This window comes from Salvelinus namaycush, unplaced genomic scaffold (assembly GCF_016432855.1).
Source record: "Salvelinus namaycush isolate Seneca unplaced genomic scaffold, SaNama_1.0 Scaffold249, whole genome shotgun sequence".
NCBI lineage: Eukaryota > Metazoa > Chordata > Actinopteri > Salmoniformes > Salmonidae > Salvelinus > Salvelinus namaycush.
Genome location: NW_024059330.1, coordinates 97,490 through 123,321, shown reverse-complemented (window position 1 = coordinate 123,321; position 25,832 = coordinate 97,490). Strand labels below are relative to the sequence as shown.

The window sequence follows — 25,832 nt, the reverse complement described above, 5'->3', positions numbered from 1 at the left end:
ACTTGATCTAGAAGCAATCATACAGACTTGATCTAGAAGCAATCAAACAGACTTGATCTAGAAGCGCTCAAACAGACTTGATCTAGAAGAACTCAAACAGACTTGATCTAGAAGCACTCAAACAGACTTGATCTAGAAGCACTCATACAGACTTGATCTAGAAGCACTCAAACAGACTTGATCTAGAAGCACTCAAACAGACTTGATCTAGAATAACTCATACAGACTTGATCTAGAAGCACTCATACAGACTTGATCTAGAAGCACTCAAACAGACTTGATCTAGAAGCACTCAAACAGACTTGATCTAGAACCACTCAAACAGACTTGATCTAGAAGCACTCATACAGACTTGATCTAGAAGCACTCATACAGACTTGATCTAGAAGAACTCAAACAGACTTGATCTAGAGGCACTCAGACTTGATCTAGAAGCACTCAAACATACTTGATCTAGAAGCTCTTAAACAGACTTGATCTAGAAGCACTCAAACAGACTTGATCTAGAACCACTCAAACATACTTGATCTAGAAGCTCTCATACAGACTTGATCTAGAAGTACTCAAACAGACTTGCTCTAGAATAACTCATACAGACTTGATCTAGAAGCACTCATACAGACTTGATCTAGAACCACTCAAACAGACTTGATCTAGAAGCAATCAAACAGACTTGATCTAGAAGAACTCAAACAGACTTGATCTACAAGCACTCAAACAGACTTGATCTAGAAGCACTCATACAGACTTGATCCAGAAGCAATCAAACAGACTTGATCTAGAAGAACTCAAACAGACTTGATCTAGAAGCACTCATACAGAATTGATCTAGAAGAACTCAAACAGACTTGATCTAGAAGCACTCAAACAGACTTGATCTAGAAGCACTCATACAGACTTGATCCAGAAGCAATCAAACAGACTTGATCTAGAAGAACTCAAACAGACTTGATCTAGAAGCACTCAAACAGACTTGATCTAGAAGCATTCAAACAGACTTGATCTAGAAGCAATCAAACAGACTTAATCTAGAAGAACTCAAACAGACTTGATCTACAAGCACTCAAACAGACTTGATCTAGAAGCACTCAAACAGACTTGATCTAGAAGCACTCAAACAGACTTGATCTAGAAGCATTCAAACAGACTTGATCTAGAAGCAATCAAACAGACTTAATCTAGAATAACTCATACAGACTTGATCTAGAAGCACTCAAACAGACTTGATCTAGAATAACTCATACAGGCTTGATATAGAAGCACTCAAACAGACTTGATCTAGAAGAACTCAAACAGACTTGATCTAGAAGCAATCAAACAGACTTGATATAGAAGCAATCAAACAGACTTGATCTAGAAGAACTCAAACAGACTTGATCTACAAGCACTCAAACAGACTTGATCTAGAAGCACTCAAACAGACTTGATCCAGAAGCACTCAAACAGACTTGATCTAGAAGCATTCAAACAGACTTGATCTAGAAGCAATCAAACAGACTTAATCTAGAATAACTCATACAGACTTGATCTAGAAGCACTCAAACAGACTTGATCTAGAATAACTCATACAGGCTTGATATAGAAGCACTCAAACAGACTTGATCTAGAAGAACTCAAACAGACTTCATCTAGAAACGCTCAAACAGACTTGATCTAGAAGAACTCAAACAGACTTGATATAGAAGCACTCAAACAGACTTGATCTACAAGCACTCAAACAGACTTGATCTAGAAACGCTCAAACAGACTTGATCTAGAATAACTCATACAGACTTGATATAGAAGCACTCAAACAGACTTGATCTAGAATAACTCATACAGGCTTGATATAGAAGCACTCAAACAGACTTGATCTAGAAGAACTCAAACAGACTTCATCTAGAAACGCTCAAACAGACTTGATCTAGAAGAACTCAAACAGACTTGATCTAGAAGAACTCAAACAGGCTTGATCTAGAACCACTCAAACAGACTTGATCTAGAAGAACTCAAACAGACTTGATCTAGAATATATTTATTTTTAAATGACTTGTTTATGTTGCTTAACAGGTGCTCTGAGATGATGTAATGAAAAGCTAACAGTTGAATAAATGAGAGGTCCGGGTACGTACCTATAGTATCCTGTGGTAGTGTTAAGGCCTTCAACATGTTGAGCCAGTATGTAGCCTGGCTGAGCTGAGTCTCGTAGGGTTCCTCCAGACTGAACACCACCAGGTGGATGGCTGTAGGGTCATTGGCAGCGAAGTAGTCATAAGAACAGTAGTACACAGGGTTGCCACTGAACTCCCAAACACTGAAGTCTCCTACACCTAGAGACAGAGAGACAGTCACAGAGACACACAGACAGAGAGAGAGAGACAGAGAGAGAGTTTAACGAATACAGCACAACAAAGGTTTTAAGGGTTAGGGGTTAGAGGAGGATCTTCTATGACTGGAACTCATCTCGTAAAGGTTAAGGGTTAGCTCTTAGAGCAGGGTTTCCCAAACTCGGTCCTGGGGACCCCAAAGGGTAAACGTTTTGGTTTTTGCCCTAGTACTACACAGCTGATGATTAGTTGGTTATTTGAATCAGCTGTGTAGTGCTAGGGCAAAAACCAAAACATGCAACCCTTTGGGTCCCGAGGACCGAGTTTGGGAAACGCTGGGTTAGAGGATAGGGGTCAGACTAGTATTCACCATTGATGTTAGTGTTCTGGATGTCGATGGCTCTGGTGGCGAGGTCGTCGGCCGAGGAGAGTGCGTTGGTGACGGGGCTGAACACTTCCAGGACTCCCTTGGTCAGGCTGGGCTCAAACATCATACTGCGACTACGCACACAGACGTTCTCACAGCCAGGATACAGGTTGGAGATACTCACTGACACTACAGAGACACAATGAATATAGACACAGATGTTCTCACAGCCAGGACACAGGTTGGAGATACTCACTGACACTACAGAGACACACATAATGAATATAGACAATGATGTTCTCACAGCCAGGATACAGGTTGGAGACCGAAGTCAAGAAATGAATATAATACATCTAATAATATACGTTGTAACCAGCAGGTGGAGCTGCTACCTCAAAGAACAATACATAACCCAGTAGATACACTGTCTAGATATACTAAACGTCCCTAATGTCTAGAAATACTAAACTATAATACTGTCTAGATATACTACACTATAATACTGTCTAGATATACTACACTATAATACTGTCTAGATATACTAAACTACAGTACTGTCTAGAAATACTACACTATAATACTGTCTAGATATACTACACTATAATACTGTCTAGATATACTACACTATAATACTGTCTAGATATACTACACTATAATACTGTCTAGATATACTAAACTAAACTGCTGTCTAGATATACTACACTATAATACTGTCTAGATATACTACACTATAATACTGTCTAGATATACTAAACTAAACTACTGTCTAGATATACTAAACTAAACTACTGTCTAGATATACTAAACGTCCCTAATGTCTAGAAATACTAAACTATAATACTGTCTAGATATACTACACTATAATACTGTCTAGATATACTACACTATAATACTGTCTAGATATACTAAACTACAGTACTGTCTAGATATACTACACTATAATACTGTCTAGATATACTAAACGTCCCTAATGTCTAGAAATACTAAACTATAATACTGTCTAGATATACTACACTATAATACTGTCTAGATATACTACACTATAATACTGTCTACATATACTAAACTAAACTACTGTCTAGAAATACTACACTATAATACTGTCTAGATATATTAAACTAAACTACTGTCTAGATATACTAAACTAAACTGCTGTCTAGATATACTACACTATAATACTGTCTAGATATACTACACTATAATACTGTCTAGATATACTACACTATAATACTGTCTACATATACTAAACTAAACTACTGTCTAGAAATACTACACTATAATACTGTCTAGAAATACTACACTATAATACTGTCTAGATATACTAAACTAAACTACTGTCTAGATATACTAAACTAAACTACTGTCTAGATATACTAAACTACTGTCTAGATATACTAAACTACTGTCTAGATATACTAAACTACACTACTGTCTAGAAATACTAAACTACTGTCTAGATATACTAAACTACTGTCTAGATATACTAAACTACTGTCTAGATATACTAAACTACACTACTGTCTAGAAATACTAAACTACTGTCTAGATATACTAAACTACTGTCTAGATATACTAAACTACTGTCTAGATATACTAAACTACTGTCTAGATATACTAAACTACTGTCTAGAAATACTACACTATAATACTGTCTAGAAATACTACACTATAATACTGTCTAGATATACTAAACTAAACTACTGTCTAGATATACTAAACTAAACTACTGTCTAGATATACTAAACTACTGTCTAGATATACTAAACTACTGTCTAGATATACTAAACTACACTACTGTCTAGAAATACTAAACTACTGTCTAGATATACTAAACTACTGTCTAGATATACTAAACTACTGTCTAGATATACTAAACTACTGTCTAGATATACTAAACTACTGTCTAGATAAACTAAACTACTGTCTAGAAATACTACACTATAATACTGTCTAGAAATACTACACTATAATACTGTCTAGATATACTAAACTAAACTACTGTCTAGATATACTAAACTAAACTACTGTCTAGATATACTAAACTACTGTCTAGATATACTAAACTACTGTCTAGATATACTAAACTACACTACTGTCTAGAAATACTAAACTACTGTCTAGATATACTAAACTACTGTCTAGATATACTAAACTACTGTCTAGATATACTAAACTACTGTCTAGATATACTAAACTACTGTCTAGATATACTACACTACTGTCTAGATATACTACACTACTGTCTAGATATACTAAACTACTGTCTAGATATACTACACTACTGTCTAGATATACTACACTACTGTCTAGATATACTAAACTACTGTCTAGATATACTAAACTAAACTGCTGTCTAGATATACTAAACTACTGTCTAGATATACTAAACTACTGTCTAGATATACTAAATTACAGTCTAGATATACTAAACTACAGTCTAGATATACTAAACTACAGTCTAGATATAATAAACTGCTGTCTAGATATACTAAACTACTGTCTAGATATACTACACTATACTACTGTCTAGATATACTACACATACTACTGTCTTGATATACTACTGTCTAGATATACTAAACTACTGTCTAGATATACTACACTATACTACTGTCTTGATATACTACAGTCTAGATATACTAAACTACACTACTGTCTAGATATACTAAACTACTGTCTAGATATACTAAACTGATGTCTAGATATACTAAACTGTCTAGATATACTACACTATACTACGGTCTTGATATACTACAGTCTAGATATACTAAACTATATTACTGTCTAGATATACTAAACTATATTACTGTCTAGATATACTACACTACTGTCTAAATATACTACACTACTGTCTAGATATACTAAACTATAATACTGTCTAGATATACTACACTACTGTCTAGATATACTACACTACTGTCTAGATATACTAAACTACTGTCTAGATATACTAAACTACTGTCTAGATATACTAAACTACTGTCTAGATATACTAAACTACACTACTGTTTAGATATACTAAACTATATTACTGTCTAGATATACTAAACTATATTACTTTCTAGATATACTACTACTGTCTAGATATACTAAACTACTGTCTAGATATACTACACTACTGTCTAGATATACTACACTACTGTCTAGATATACTACACTACTGTCTAGATATACTAAACTAAACTGCTGTCTAGATATACTAAACTACTGTCTAGATATACTAAACTACTGTCTAGATATACTAAACTACTGTCTAGATATACTAAATTACAGTCTAGATATACTAAACTACAGTCTAGATATACTAAACTACAGTCTAGATATACTAAACTGCTGTCTAGATATACTAAACTACTGTCTAGATATACTACACTATACTACTGTCTAGATATACTACACATACTACTGTCTTGATATACTACTGTCTAGATATACTAAACTACTGTCTAGATATACTACACTATACTACTGTCTTGATATACTACAGTCTAGATATACTAAACTACACTACTGTCTAGATATACTAAACTACTGTCTAGATATACTAAACTGATGTCTAGATATACTAAACTGTCTAGATATACTACACTATACTACGGTCTTGATATACTACAGTCTAGATATACTAAACTATATTACTGTCTAGATATACTAAACTATATTACTGTCTAGATATACTACACTACTGTCTAAATATACTACACTACTGTCTAGATATGCTAAACTATATTACTGTCTAGATATACTACACTACTGTCTAGATATACTACACTACTGTCTAGATATACTAAACTACTGTCTAGATATACTAAACTACACTACTGTTTAGATATACTAAACTACACTACTGTTTAGATATACTAAACTATATTACTGTCTAGATATACTAAACTATATTACTGTCTAGATATACTACTACTGTCTAGATATACTAAACTACTGTCTAGATATACTAAACTACTGTCTAGATATAATAAACTACTGTCTAGATATACTACACTACTGTCTAGATATACTACACTACTGTCTAGATATACTACACTACTGTCTAGATATACTACACTACTGTCTAGATATACTACACTACTGTCTAGATATACTAAACTACTGTCTAGATATACTAAACTACACGACCACACTGTCTAGATATAAACTACACTACTGTCTAGATATACTACACTATATTACTGTCTAGATATACTACACTACTGTCTAGATATACTAAACTACGGTCTAGATATACTAAACTACACTACTGTCTAGATATACTAAACTACCCTACTGTCTAGATATACTAAACTACACTACTGTCTAGATATACTACACTACTGTCTAGATATACTAAACTACTGTCTAGATATACTAAACTAAACTGCTGTCTAGATATACTAAACTACTGTCTAGATATACTACACTATACTACTGTCTAGATATACTACACTATACTACTGTCTTGATATCCTACAGTCTAGATATACTAAACTGCTGTCTAGATATACTAAACTACTGTCTAGATATACTACACTATACTACTGTCTTGATATACTACAGTCTAGATATACTAAACTACTGTCTAGATATGCTAAACTACTGTCTAGATATACTACACTACTGTCTAGATATACTACACTACTGTCTAGATATACTACACTACTGTCTAGATATACTAAACTACTGTCTAGATATACTAAACTACTGTCTAGATATACTAAACTACTGTCTAGATATACTAAACTACTGTCTAGATATACTACACTACTGTCTAGATATACTAAACTACTGTCTAGATATACTAAACTAAACTGCTGTCTAGATATACTAAACTACTGTCTAGATATACTAAACTACTGTCTAGATATACTAAACTACAGTCTAGATATACTAAACTACAGTCTAGATATACTAAACTACTGTCTAGATATACTAAACTACACAACCATACTGTCTAGATATACTACACTACTGTCTAGATATACTAAACTACACTACTGTCTAGATATACTAAACTACCATCTAAATATACTAAACTGCTGTCTAGATATACTACACTACTGTCTAGATATACTAAAATACTGTCTAGATATACTAAACTACTGTCTAGATATACTACACTACTGTCTAGATATAATACACTACTGTCTAGATATACTACACTACTGTCTAGATATACTAAACTACTGTCTAGATATACTAAACTACACGACCATACTGTCTAGATATAAACTACACTACTGTCTAAATATACTAAACTACTGTCTATATATACTAAACTACACTACTGTCTAGATATACTACACTGCTGTCTAGATATACTAAACTACTGTCTAGATATACTACACTACTGTCTAGATATACTAAACTATATTACTGTCTAGATATACTACACTACTGTCTAGATATACTACACTACTGTCTAGATATACTACACTACTGTCTAGATATACTACACTACTGTCTAGATATACTAAACTATATTACTGTCTAGATATACTAAACTACTGTCTAGATATACTAAACTACTGTCTAGATATACTAAACTACTGTCTAGATATACTAAACTACTGTCTAGATATACTAAACTACTGTCTAGATATACTAAACTACTGTCTAGATATACTAAACTACTGTCTAGATATACTACACTACTGTCTAGATATACTAAACTACTGTCTAGATATACTACACTACTGTCTAGATATACTAAACTACTGTCTAGATATACTAAACTACACTACTGTCTAGATACTACACTACTGTCTCTAAACTATATTACTGTCTAGATATACTAAACTACTGTCTAGATATACTAAACTACTGTCTAGATATACTACTGTCTAGATATACTACACTACTGTCCAGATATACTACACTACTGTCTAGATATACTATACTACTGTCTAGATATACAGCACTATACTACTTTTTACATATACTACAATATACTATCATGCTGTCTAGATATACTAAACTACTGTCTAGATATACTAAACTATACTACTGTCTAGATATAATAAACTACACTACTGTCTAGATATACAGCACTATACTACTGTCTAGATATACTACACTATACTACTGTCTAGATATACTAAACTACTTTCTACATATACTACACTATACTACCACACGGGCAACATATACTATACTACCATACTGTCTAAATATACTATACTACCATACTGTCTAAATATACTACCATACTGTCTAAATATACTAAACTACGCTACTGTCTAGATATACTCAACTGAATGACTTTGGCTTCTCTCCATTCCGGAGGACAAAGACTTTCCTCTAGACACAGATTAAAGATATGACAGACAGGAGTGGCTATAGTCAGCTACCATCCTCAGTAGCTTTCCATCTAAGTTGTCAATGCCAGGAGGTTTCTCATTATTGATCGTTAACAAACAAAAAATACACCTCTCCCATACTAACTTTACAGATTTCAAACTTGCAAAGCTTTTCTTTCATTATTTGTTAATTTCTGCATGAATAGGATGGCTCACTGTTCGTTGTGGGCATTTCCTGTCTAAGTTTGTCCACTTTGCCAATGAGGTAATCAAAATAATTGGCAACATCAAAGGGTTTTGTGATGAATAAACCATCTGATTTGATGAAACATGGAGTTGAATTTGTCTTTCTGCCCATAATTTCATTTAAAGTATTCCAATGTTTTTTTCCCATAATTCTTTATATCATTGATATTCGTTTCATAATACAGTTTCTTCTTCTTTTTGTTGAGTCAAGTCACATCACTTCTCAATTTGCAGTAAGTCAGCCAGTCAGATGTGCAGCCAGATTTATTAGCCACTCTTTTGCCCCATCTCTTTCAACCATACAGTTTTTCAATTCCTCATCAATCCATGGAGCCTTAATAGTTTTAACAGTCAGTTTCTTAACAGGTGCTTGTTTATCAATAATTATAAAGAAGCAATTTCATAAAGTCATCAAGTGCAGCATCTGGACGCTCCTGATTAATCACAACATACCAACAAATATTTTTAACATCATCCACATAACATGTTGACCAGACCGGCCGCACGTGCGTCCTTGTGCGCCATCACGCGCATGTTGATGTTGTCCACCCGAACCAGACCTGATCAAGACACGCAGGTTTAAATATCAAAACCAACTCTGAAACAACTTTATAAATTTGGGGACAAGTCGAAAAGCATTAAACATTTATGGCTAGATAGCTAGATAGCTTGATGTTACTAGTTAATTTGTCCTGGGATATAAACATTGGGTTGTTATTTTACCTGAAATGCACAAGGACCTCTACTCCAACAATTAATCCACAGATAAAAGGGAAAACCAAGTTCGTTTCTAATAAACCAAATCAAACTTTATTTGTCACATGCACCGAATACAACAAGTGTCGACCTTATCGTGAAATGCTTACAAGTCAATGTGCGGGGGTACAGGCTAGTTGAGGTAATTTGTACATGTAGGTAGGGGTTGGGATATGTACATACGGTTACTGTGGGGACGACGTCGTCAATGCACTTATTGATGAAGCCGATGACTTAGGTGGTATACTCCTCAATGCCATTGGATGAATCCTGGAACATATTCCAGTCTGTGCTAGAAAAACAGTCCCGTAGCTTAGCATCTGCGTCATCTGACCACTTCCGTATTGAGCGAGTCACTGTGACTTGGGTGACTGGAGTCACAAACTCTCATTTGTTCAGAGTTGCCAAATGGAGGGTGAGGGAGAGTTTTGTACGCGTCTCTGTGTGTGGAGTAAAGGTGGTCTAGAGTTTCTTTCCCTCTGGTTGCACATTTAACATGCTGGTAAAATTTGGTAAAACTGATTTAAGTGTGCCTGCATTAAATTCCCCGGTCACTAGGAGCGCCGCTTCTGGGTGGTGGTAAATAGACGTCTACGAATAATATAGATGTGAACTCTCTTGGTAGATAGTGTGGTCTACAGTTAATCAACGAGTATTCTACCTCAGGCGAGCAATACCTCGAGACCTCCTTAATATTAGACATCACGCAACAGCTGTTATTGACAAATAGACACACCCCCCACCCCTTGTCTTACCGGACGTAGCTACTCTGTCCTGCCAATGCACAGAAAACACTGCCAACTGAACATTATTCGTGTCGTCGTTCAGCCCCGACTCGGTGAAGCATAAGATATTACAGTTTTTTATTTATTTAATTTAATCTTTATTTAACTAGGCAAATCAGTTAGTTAGGAGCAAATTCTTATTTACAATGACGGCCAACCAAAGGGCAAAAGGTATCCTGCGGGGATGGGGGCCTGGGATTAAAATAAATAAATAAATAAATATAAATATAGGACCAAACACATATCACAACAAGAGAGACAACACTACATAAAGAGAGACCTTAGACAACAACATAGCAGGGCAGCAACACATGACAACACAGCATGGTAACAACAACATGGTAGCAACACAACATGGTACAAACATTATTGGACACAGACAACAGCACAAAGGGCAAGAAGGTAGAGACAACAATACATCACGCAAAGCAGCCACAACTGTCAGTAAGAGTGTCCATGATTGAGTCTTTGAATGAAGAGATGGAGATAAAACTGTCCAGTTTGAGTGTTTGTTGCAGCTCGTTCCAGTCGCTAACTGCAGAGAACTGAAAAGAGGAGTGACCCAGGGATGTGTGCTTTGGGGACCTTCAACAGAATGTGACTGGCAGAACGGGTGTTGTATGTGGAGGATGAGGGCTGCAGTAGATATCTCAGATAGGGGGGAGTGAGGCCTAAGAGGGTTTTATAAATAAGCATCAACCAGTGGGTCTTGTGACGAGTATACAGAGATGACCAGTTTACAGAGGAGTATAGAGTGCAGTGATGTGTCCTATAAGGAGCATTGGTGGCAAATCTGATGGCCGAATGGTAAAGAACATCTAGCCGCTCGAGAGCACCCTTACCTGCCGATCTATAAATTATGTCTCTGGTTAGTTTGGCAGCTGGGGTGAAAGAGGAGCAATTACGATAGAGGAAACCAAGTCTAGATTTAACTTTAGCCTGCAGCTTTGATATGTGCTGAGAGAAGGACAGTCTACCTTCTAGCCACACTCCCAAGTACTTGTATGAGGTGATGTCAGTTAATGTCCCGTTGGTAGGATAGTCTCGAACGGAGATCATCCAGTTTATTCTCCAGTGATTGCACGTTGGCCAATAGAACGGATGGTAGAGGCAGGTTACCCACTTGACGACAAATTCTCACAAGGCACCCCAATCTCCTCCCACTGTTCCTCCGTATTTCTTCACGCGAATGACGGGGATTTTGGCCTGGTCTCGGAGAAGCAGTATATCCTTCGCATCGGACTCATTAAAGAAAAATCTTTGTCCAGTTTGAGGTGAGAAAATTGCTGTTTTGATGTCCAGAAGCTCCTTTCGGTCATAACAGACGGTAGCAGAAACATTATGTACAAAATAAGTTACAAACAATGTGAAAAATGGAATAGCGCAGTTGGCTAGGAGCCCATAAAATGGCAGCCGCCCCCTCTGGCGCCATTCTCTATCATGGTTCAAAAAATGGTTGGGAAGCACTCTACAATACTATCATACTGTCTATACACTATACTGACTGTTTACTATACTACCACACTGTCTATACTGACTGTTTACTATACTACCATACTGTCTATACTGACTGTTTACTATACTACCATACTGTCTATACTGACTGTTTACTATACTACCATACTGTCTATACTGACTGTTTACTATACTACCATACTGTCTATACTGACTGTTTACTATGCTACCATACTGTCTATACTGACTGTTTACTATACTACCATACTGTCTATACTGACTGTTTACTATACTACCATACTGTCTATACTGACTGTTTACTATGCTACCATACTGTCTATACTGACTGTTTACTATACTACCATACTGTCTATACTGACTGTTTACTATACTACCAAACTGTCTATACTGACTGTTTACTATACTACCATACTGTCTATACTGACTGTTTACTATACTACCATACTGTCTATACTGACTGTTTACTATACTACCATACTGTCTATACACTATACTGACTGTTTACTATACTACCATACCGTCTATACTGGCTGTTTACTATACTACCATACTGTCTATACTGACTGTTTACTATACTACCATACTGTCTATACTGACTGTTTACTATACTACCATACTGTCTATACTGACTGTTTACTATACTACCATACTGTCTATACACTATACTGACTGTTTACTATACTACCACACTGTCTATACTGACTGTTTACTATACTACCATACTGTCTATACTGACTGTTTACTATACTACCATACTGTCTATACTGACTGTTTACTATACTACCATACTGTCTATACTGACTGTTTACTATACTACCATACTGTCTATACTGACTGTTTACTATGCTACCATACTGTCTATACTGACTGTTTACTATACTACCATACTGTCTATACTGACTGTTTACTATACTACCATACTGTCTATACTGACTGTTTACTATGCTACCATACTGTCTATACTGACTGTTTACTATACTACCATACTGTCTATACTGACTGTTTACTATACTACCAAACTGTCTATACTGACTGTTTACTATACTACCATACTGTCTATACTGACTGTTTACTATACTACCATACTGTCTATACTGACTGTTTACTATACTACCATACTGTCTATACACTATACTGACTGTTTACTATACTACCATACCGTCTATACTGGCTGTTTACTATACTACCATACTGTCTATACTGACTGTTTACTATACTACCATACTGTCTATACTGACTGTTTACTATACTACCATACTGTCTATACTGACTGTTTACTATACTACCATACTGTCTATACTGACTGTTTACTATACTACCATACTGTCTATACTGACTGTTTACTATACTACCATACTGTCTATACTGACTGTTTACTATACTACCATACTGTCTATACTGACTGTTTACTATACTACCATACTGTCTATACTGACTGTTTACTATACTACCATACTGTCTATACTGGCTGTTTACTATACTACCATACTGTCTATACTGACTGTTTACTATACTACCATACTGTCTATACTGACTGTTTACTATACTACCATACTGTCTATACTGACTGTTTACTATACTACCATACTGTCTATACACTATACTGACTGTTTACTATACTACCACACTGTCTATACTGACTGTTTACTATACTACCATACTGTCTATACTGGCTGTTTACTATACTACCATACTGTCTATACACTATACTGACTGTTTACTATACTACCATACTGTCTATACTGACTGTTTACTATACTACCATACTGTCTATACACTATACTGACTGTTTACTATACTACCATACTGTCTATACTGGCTGTTTACTATACTACCATACTGTCTATACTGGCTGTTTACTATACTACCATACTGTCTATACTGACTGTTTACTATACTACCATACTGTCTATACTGACTGTTTACTATACTACCATACTGTCTATACTGACTGTTTACTATACTACCATACTGTCTATACTGACTGTTTACTATACTACCATACTGTCTATACTGACTGTTTACTATACTACCATACTGTCTATACTGACTGTTTACTATACTACCATACTGTCTATACTGACTGTTTACTATACTACCATACTGTCTATACTGACTGTTTACTATACCACCATACTGTCTATACTGACTGTTTACTATACTACCATACTGTCTATACTGGCTGTTTACTATACTACCATACTGTCTATACACTATACTGACTGTTTACTATACTACCATACTGTCTATACTGACTGTTTACTATACTACCATACTGTCTATACTGACTGTTTACTATACTACCATACTGTCTATACTGACTGTTTACTATACTACCATACTGTCTATACTGACTGTCTACTATACTACCATACTGTCTATACTGACTGTTTACTATACTACCATACTGTCTATACTGACTGTTTACTATACTACCATACTGTCTATACTGACTGTTTACTATACTACCATACTGTCTATACTGACTGTCTACTATACTACCATACTGTCTATACTGACTGTTTACTATACTACCATACTGTCTATACTGACTGTTTACTATACTACCATACTGTCTATACTGACTGTTTACTATACTACCATACTGTATATACTGGCTGTTTACTATACTACCATACTGTCTATACTGACTGTTTACTATACTACCATACTGTCTATACTGACTGTTTACTATACTACCATACTGTCTATACTGACTGTTTACTATACTACCATACTGTCTATACTGACTGTTTACTATACTACCATACTGTCTATACTGACGGTTTACTATACTACCATACTGTCTGTTTACTATACTACCATACTGTCTATACTGGCTGTTTACTATACTACCATACTGTCTATACACTATACTGACTGTTTACTATACTACCATACTGTCTATACTGACTGTTTACTATACCACCATACTGTCTATACTGACTGTTTACTATACTACCATACTGTCTATACTGACTGTTTACTATACTACCATACTGTCTATACACTATACTGACTGTTTACTATACTACCATACTGTCTATACTGACTGTTTACTATACTACCATACTGTCTATACTGACTGTTTACTATACTACCATACTGTCTATACTGACTGTTTACTATACTACCATACTGTCTATACTGACTGTTTACTATACTACCATACTGTCTATACTGACTGTTTACTATACTACCATACTGTCTATACTGACTGTTTACTATACTACCATACTGTCTATACTGACTGTTTACTATACTACCATACTGTCTATACTGACTGTTTACTATACTACCATACTGTCTATACTGACTGTTTACTATACTACCATACTGTCTATACTGACTGTTTACTATGCTACCATACTGTCTATACTGACTGTTTACTATACAACCATACTGTCTATACTGACTGTTTACTATACTACCATACTGTCTATACTGACTGTTTACTATACTACCATACTGTCTATACTGACTGTTTACTATACTACCATACTGTCTATACTGACTGTTTACTATACCACCATACTGTCTATACTGACTGTTTACTATACTACCATACTGTCTATACTGGCTGTTTACTATACTACCATACTGTCTATACACTATACTGACTGTTTACTATACTACCATACTGTCTATACTGACTGTTTACTATACTACCATACTGTCTATACTGACTGTTTACTATACTACCATGCTGTCTATACTGACTGTTTACTATACTACCATACTGTCTATAGACTATACTGACTGTTTACTATACTACCATACTGTCTATACTGACTGTTTACTATACTACCATACTGTCTATACTGACTGTTTACTATACTACCATGCTGTCTATACTGACTGTTTACTATACTACCATACTGTCTATACTGACTGTTTACTATACTACCATACTGTCTATACTGACTGTTTACTATACTACCATGCTGTCTATACTGACTGTTTACTATACTACCATACTGTCTATACACTATACTGACTGTTTACTATACTACCATACTGTCTATACTGACTGTTTACTATACTACCATACTGTCTATACTGACTGTTTACTATACTACCATACTGTCTATACTGACTGTTTACTATACTACCATACTGTCTATACTGACTGTTTACTATGCTACCATACTGTCTATACTGACTGTTTACTATACTACCATACTGTCTATACTGACTGTCTACTATACTACCATACTGTCTATACTGACTGTTTACTATACTGACTGTTTACTATACTACCATACTGTCTATACTGACTGTTTACTATACTACCATACTGTCTATACACTATACTGACTGTTCAATATACTACCATACTGTCTATACTGACTGTTTACTATACTACCATACGGTCTATACTGACTGTTTACTATACTACCATACTGTCTATACACTATACTGACTGTTTACTATACTACCATACTGTCTATACTGACTGTTTACTATACTACCATACTGTCTGTTTACTATACTACCATACTGTCTATACTGGCTGTTTACTATACTACCATACTGTCTATACTGACTGTTTACTATACTACCATACTGTCTATACTGACTGTTTACTATACTACCATACTGTCTATACACTATACTGACTGTTTACTATACTACTATACTGTCTATACTGGCTGTTTACTATACTACCATACTGTCTATACACTATACTGACTGTTTACTATACTACTATACTGTCTATACTGGCTGTTTACTATACTACCATACTGTCTATACACTATACTGGCTGTTTACTATACTACCATACTGTCTATACTGACTGTCTACTATACTACCATACTGTCTATACTGACTGTCTACTATACTACCATACTGTCTATACTGACTGTTTACTATACTACCATACTGTCTATACTGACTGTTTACTATACTACCATACTGTCTATACTGACTGTTTACTATACTACCATACTGTCTATACTGACTGTTTACTATACTACCATACTGTCTATACTGACTGTTTACTATACTACCATACTGTCTATACTGACTGTTTACTATACTACCATACTGTCTATACTGACTGTTTACTATACTACCATACTGTCTATACTGACTGTTTACTATACTACCATACTGTCTATACTGACTGTTTACTATACTACCATACTGTCTATACTGACTGTTTACTATACTACCATACTGTCTATACTGACTGTTTACTATACTACCATACTGTCTATACTGACTGTTTACTATACTACCATACTGTCTATACACTATACTGACTGTTTACTATACTACTATACTGTCTATACTGACTGTTAACTATACTACCATACTGTCTATACTGACTGTTTACTATACTACCATACTGTCTATACTGACTGTTTACTATACTACCATACTGTCTATACTGACTGTTTACTATACTACCATACTGTCTATACTGACTGTTTACTATACTACCATACTGTCTATACTGACTGTTTACTATACTACCATACTGTCTGTTTACTATACTACCATACTGTCTATACTAGGTGTTTACTATACTACCATACTGTCTATACACTATACTGACTGTTTACTATACTACCATACTGTCTATACTGACTGTTTACTATACCACCATACTGTCTATACTGACTGTCTACTATACTACCATACTGTCTATACTGACTGTTTACTATACTACCATACTGTCTATGCACTATACTGACTGTTTACTATACTACCATACTGTCTATACTGACTGTTTACTATACTACCATACTGTCTATACTGACTGTTTACTATACTACCATACTGTCTATACTGACTGTTTACTATACTACCATACTGTCTATACTGACTGTTTACTATACTACCATACTGTCTATACTGACTGTTTACTATACTACCATACTGTCTATACTGACTGTTTACTATACTACCATACTGTCTATACTGACTGTTTACTATACTACCATACTGTCTATACTGACTGTTTACTATACTACCATACTGTCTATACTGACTGTTTACTATGCTACCATACTGTCTATACTGACTGTTTACTATACAACCATACTGTCTATACTGACTGTTTACTATACTACCATACTGTCTATAGACTATACTGACTGTTTACTATACTACCATACTGTCTATACTGACTGTTTACTATACTACCATACTGTCTATACTGACTGTTTACTATACTACCATACTGTCTATACTGACTGTTTACTATACTACCATACTGTCTATACTGACTGTTTACTATACTACCATACTGTCTATACTGACTGTTTACTATACTACCATACTGTCTATACACTATACTGACTGTTTACTATACTACCATACTGTCTATACTGACTGTTTACTATACTACCATACTGTCTATACTGACTGTTTACTATACTACCATACTGTCTATACTGACTGTTTACTATACTACCATACTGTCTATACTGACTGTTTACTATGCTACCATACTGTCTATACTGACTGTTTACTATACAACCATACTGTCTATACTGACTGTTTACTATACTACCATACTGTCTATACTGACTGTTTACTATACTACCATACTGTCTATACTGACTGTTTACTATACTACCATACTGTCTATACACTATACTGACTGTTTACTATACTACCATACTGTCTATACTGACTGTTTACTATACTACCATACTGTCTATACTGACTGTTTACTATACTACCATGCTGTCTATACTGACTGTTTACTATACTACCATACTGTCTATACACTATACTGACTGTTTACTATACTACCATACTGTCTATACTGACTGTTTACTATACTACCATACTGTCTATACTGACTGTTTACTATACTGCCATGCTGTCTATACTGACTGTTTACTATACTACCATACTGTCTATACTGACTGTTTACTATACTACCATACTGTCTATACTGACTGTTTACTATACTACCATGCTGTCTATACTGACTGTTTACTATACTACCATACTGTCTATACACTATACTGACTGTTTACTATACTACCATACTGTCTATACTGACTGTTTACTATACTACCATACTGTCTATACTGACTGTTTACTATACTACCATACTGTCTATACTGACTGTTTACTATACTACCATACTGTCTATACTGACTGTTTACTATGCTACCATACTGTCTATACTGACTGTTTACTATACTACCATACTGTCTACACTGACTGTCTACTATACTACCATACTGTCTATACTGACTGTTTACTATACTGACTGTTTACTATACTACCATACTGTCTATACTGACTGTTTACTATACTACCATACTGTCTATACACTATACTGACTGTTTAATATACTACCATACTGTCTATACTGACTGTTTACTATACTACCATACGGTCTATACTGACTGTTTACTATACTACCATACTGTCTATACACTATACTGACTGTTTACTATACTACCATACTGTCTATACTGACTGTTTACTATACTACCATACTGTCTGTTTACTATACTACCATACTGTCTATACTGGCTGTTTACTATACTACCATACTGTCTATACTGACTGTTTACTATACTACCATACTGTCTATACTGACTGTTTACTATACTACCATACTGTCTATACACTATACTGACTGTTTACTATACTACTATACTGTCTATACTGGCTGTTTACTATACTACCATACTGTCTATACACTATACTGACTGTTTACTATACTACTATACTGTCTATACTGGCTGTTTACTATACTACCATACTGTCTATACACTATACTGGCTGTTTACTATACTACCATACTGTCTATACTGACTGTCTACTATACTACCATACTGTCTATACTGACTGTCTACTATACTACCATACTGTCTATACTGACTGTTTACTATACTACCATACTGTCTATACTGACTGTTTACTATACTACCATACTGTCTATACTGACTGTTTACTATACTACCATACTGTCTATACTGACTGTTTACTATACTACCATACTGACTATACTGGCTGTTTACTATACTACCATACTGTCTATACTGACTGTTTACTATACTACCATACTGTCTATACTGACTGTTTACTATACTACCATACTGTCTGTTTACTATACTACCATACTGTCTATACTGGCTGTTTACTATACTACCATACTGTCTATACTGACTGTTTACTATACTACCATACTGTCTATACTGACTGTTTACTATACTACCATACTGTCTATACACTATACTGACTGTTTACTATACTACTATACTGTCTATACTGGCTGTTTACTATACTACCATACTGTCTATACACTATACTGACTGTTTACTATACTACTATACTGTCTATACTGGCTGTTTACTATACTACCATACTGTCTATACACTATACTGACTGTTTACTATACTACTATACTGTCTATACTGGCTGTTTACTATACTACCATACTGTCTATACACTATACTGACTGTTTACTATACTACCATACTGTCTATACTGACTGTCTACTATACTACCATACTGTCTATACTGACTGTCTACTATACTACCATACTGTCTATACTGACTGTTTACTATACTACCATACTGTCTATACTGACTGTTTACTATACTACCATACTGTCTATACTGACTGTTTACTATACTACCATACTGTCTATACTGACTGTTTACTATACTACCATACTGTCTATACTGACTGTTTACTATACTACCATACTGTCTATACTGACTGTTTACTATACTACCATACTGTCTATACTGACTGTTTACTATACTACCATACTGTCTATACTGACTGTTTACTATACTACCATACTGTCTATACTGACTGTTTACTATACTACCATACTGTATATACTGACTGTCTACTATACTACCATACTGTCTATACTGACTGTTTACTATACTACCATACTGTCTATACTGCCTGTTTACTATACTACCATACGGTCTATACTGACTGTTTACTATACTACCATACTGTCTATACTGACTGTTTACTATACTACCATACTGTCTATACTGACTGTTTACTATACTACCATACGGTCTAAACTGGCTGTTTACTATACTACCATACTGTCTATACTGGCTGTTTACTATACTACCATACTGTCTATACACTATACTGACTGTTTACTATACTACCATACTGTCTATACTGACTGTTTACTATACTACCATACTGTCTATACTGGCTGTTTACTATACTACCATACTGTTTATACTGGCTGTTTACTATACTACCATACTGTCTATACTGACTGTTTACTATACTACCATACTGTCTATACTGACTGTTTACTATACTACCATACTGTCTATACTGACTGTTTACTATACTACCATACTGTCTATACACTATACTGACTGTTTACTATACTACCACACTGTCTATACTGACTGTTTACTATACTACCATACTGTCTATACACTATACTGGCTATTTACTATGTTTACTATACTACCATACTGTCTATACTGACTGTTTACTATACTACCATACTGACTATACTGACTGTTTACTATACTACCATACTGTCTATACTGACTGTTTACTATACTACCATACTGTCTATACTGACTGTTTACTATACTACCATACTGTCTATACTGACTGTTTACTATACTACCATACTGTCTATACTGACTGTTTACTATACTACCATACTGTCTATACTGACTGTTTACTATACTACCATACTGTCTATACTGACTGTTTACTATACTACCATACTGTCTATACTGACTGTTTACTATACTACCATACTGTCTATACTGGCTGTTTACTATACTACCATACTGTCTATACTGACTGTTTACTATACTACCATACTGTCTATACTGACTGTTTACTATACTACCATACTGTCTATACTGACTGTTTACTATACTACCATACTGTCTATACTGACTGTTTACTATACTACCATACTGTCTATACTGACTGTTTACTATACTACCATACTGTCTATACTGACTGTTTACTATACTACCATACTGTCTATACTGACTGTTTACTATACTACCATACTGTCTATACACTATACTGACTGTTTACTATACTACCATACTGTCTATACTGGCTGTTTACTATACTACCATACTGTCTATACTGGCTGTTTACTATACTACCATACTGTCTATACTGACTGTTTACTATACTACCATACTGTCTATACTGACTGTTTACTATACTACCATACTGTCTATACACTATACTGACTGTTTACTATACTACCATACTGTCTATACTGGCTGTTTACTATACTACCATACTGTCTATACTGGCTGTTTACTATACTACCATACTGTCTATACTGACTGTTTACTATACTACCATACTGTCTATACTGACTGTTTACTATACTACCATACTGTCTATACTGACTGTTTACTATACTACCATACTGTATATACTGGCTGTCTACTATACTACCATACTGTCTATACTGACTGTTTACTATACTACCATGCTGTCTATACTGACTGTTTACTATACTACCATACTGTCTATACACTATACTGACTGTTTACTATACTACCATACTGTCTATACTGACTGTTTACTATACTACCATACTGTCTATACTGACTGTTTACTATACTACCATACTGTCTATACTGACTGTTTACTATACTACCATACTGTCTATACTGGCTGTTTACTATACTACCATACTGTCTATACACTATACTGACTGTTTACTATACTACCATACTGTCTATACACTATACTGACTGTTTACTATACTACCATACTGTCTATACTGACTGTTTACTATACTACCATACTGTCTATACTGACTGTTTACTATACTACCATACTGTCTATACTGACTGTTTACTATACTACCATACTGTCTATACTGACTGTTTACTATACTACCATACTGTCTATACTGACTGTTTACTATACTACCATACTGTCTATACTGACTGTTTACTATACTACCATACTGTCTATACTGACTGTTTACTATACTACCATACTGTCTATACTGACTGTTTACTATACTACTATAATGTCTATACTGACTGTTTACTATACTACCATACTGTCTATACACTATACTGACTGTTTACTATACTACCATACTGTCTATACTGACTGTTTACTATACTACCATACTGTCTATACTGACTGTTTACTATACTACCATACTGTCTATACTGGCTGTTTACTATGCTACCATACTGTCTATACTGACTGTTTACTATACTACCATACTGTCTATACTGACTGTTTACTATACTACCATACTGTCTATACTGACTGTTTACTATACTACCATACTGTCTATACTGACTGTTTACTATACTACCATACTGTCTATACTGGCTGTTTACTATACTACCATACTGTCTATACTGGCTGTCTACTATACTACCATACTGTCTATACTGACTGTTTACTATACTACCATACTGTCTATACACTATACTGACTGTTTACTATACTACCATACTGTCTATACACTATACTGACTGTTTACTATACTACCATACTGTCTATACTGACTGTTTACTATACTACCATACTGTCTATACACTATACTGACCGTTTACTATACTACCATACTGTCTATACACTATACTGACTGTTTACTATACTACCATACTGTCTATACTGACTGTTTACTATACTACCATACTGTCTATACACTATACTGACTGTTTACTATACTACCATACTGTCTATACACTATACTGACTGTTTACTATACTACCATACTGTCTATACTGACTGTTTACTATACTACCATACTGTCTATACTGACTGTTTACTATACTACCATACTGTCTATACTGACTGTTTACTATACTACCATACTGTCTATACTGACTGTTTACTATACTACCATACTGTCTATACTGGCTGTTTACTATACTACCATACTGTCTATACTGACTGTTTACTATACTACCATACTGTCTATACTGACTGTTTACTATACTACCATACTGTCTATACTGACTGTTTACTATACTACCATACTGTCTATACTGGCTGTTTACTATACTACCATACTGTCTGTTTACTATACTACCATACTGTCTATACTGGCTGTTTACTATACTACCATACTGTCTATACACTATACTGACTGTTTACTATACTACCATGCTGTCTATACTGACTGTTTACTATACTACCATACTGTCTATACTGACTGTTTACTATACTACCATACTGTCTATACTGACTGTTTACTATACTACCATACTGTCTATACTGACTGTTTACTATACTACCATACTGTCTATACTGGCTGTTTACTATACTACCATACTGTCTATACTGACTGTTTACTATACTACCATACTGTCTATACTGGCTGTTTACTATACTACCATACTGTCTATACTGACTGTTTACTATACTACCATACTGTCTATACTGACTGTTTACTATACTACCATACTGTCTATACTGACTGTTTACTATACTACCATACTGTCTATACTGGCTGTTTACTATACTACCATACTGTCTATACTGGCTGTTTACTATACTACCATACTGTCTATACTGACTGTTTACTACACTACCATACTGTCTATACTGACTGTTTACTATACTACCATACTGTCTATACTGACTGTTTACTATACTACCATACTGTCTATACACTATACTGACTGTTTACTATACTACCATACTGTCTATACTGACTGTTTACTATACTACCATACTGTCTATACTGGCTGTTTACTATACTACCATACTGTCTATACTGACTGTTTACTATACTACCATACTGTCTATACTGACTGTTTACTATACTACCATACTGTCTATACTGACTGTTTACTATACTACCATACTGTCTATACTGTTTTCCTGTCAAACAAAGCCCTCGGCAGAGACATGAACATGCTAATAATATGATCCCACTATGGTGAGCTGGGGAGTTGGGGTGGAGATAAGTAATAACTCATCCTCGGCCTTGATATGTTGCTACGTGGCTACGGTTCATCGTCAGCCATTACAATCAGTGTGTCCCTGTGTGTGTGCGCGTGAAGCCTACCCGCAGCCTTGCCGTCCATGGGTGAGTTGGGGTGTCGTACGGTGTTGTTGCCCCGTGGTCGTCTCCTCCTGAAGAAGCCCCGTAGGATGCCACACTTCAGACTCTCCAGGAGGGAGCTCTTCCCACTGCCACAGTGACCCAGCAGCTTCAGCTTGACCCGGGGCTGGGGGGTGCTGGTGGGACGCAGGGCCTGGATGTAGCTGCCTTTATGGTTGTTCTGGAGAGGGGGGACGGGGAGCAATCAGATCATATAACAACTACTGAGTGAAGAGAAATACTACTATGGACCTGAGGTAGCGGTGGAAACTTTTATGAGCGGACACTTCCCTTCTGTCATATGCTGAGAAGGAGGGAGGGAGGGAGGGAAGGAGGGAGGATGGGAAGGAAGGAGGATGGGGGAGGGAAGGTGGGAAAGAAGAGAGGGAGGATGGGAAGGAAGGAATGGAAGGAGGGAGGGAAGGGAGGTAGGGAAGGAAGGAAGAGAGGGAGGGAGGATGGAGGGAAGGGAGGGAGGGAGGGAGGGAGGGAGGGAGGGAGGGAGGGAGGGAGGGAGGGAGGAAGGAAGGAAGGAAGGAAGGAAGGAAGGAAGGAAGGAAGGAAGG

General features: G+C 35.3%; 1 protein-coding gene across 1 annotated transcript in view; it reads right to left on the bottom strand.

Annotated features, from left to right (window-relative positions):
* dapk1 (death-associated protein kinase 1) overlaps nt 1-25,832 on the bottom strand; it is a 125,515-nt gene that overhangs the window by 33,268 nt on the left and 66,415 nt on the right. Inside the window, exons 18-20 of the mRNA XM_038984572.1 lie at nt 25,231-25,447; nt 2,677-2,862; nt 2,112-2,309 (exon numbers count right to left, since the gene is read on the bottom strand). Of these exons, the coding sequence (XP_038840500.1) occupies nt 2,112-2,309; nt 2,677-2,862; nt 25,231-25,447 (601 nt within the window). The remainder of the gene's footprint in view (nt 1-2,111; nt 2,310-2,676; nt 2,863-25,230; nt 25,448-25,832) is intronic.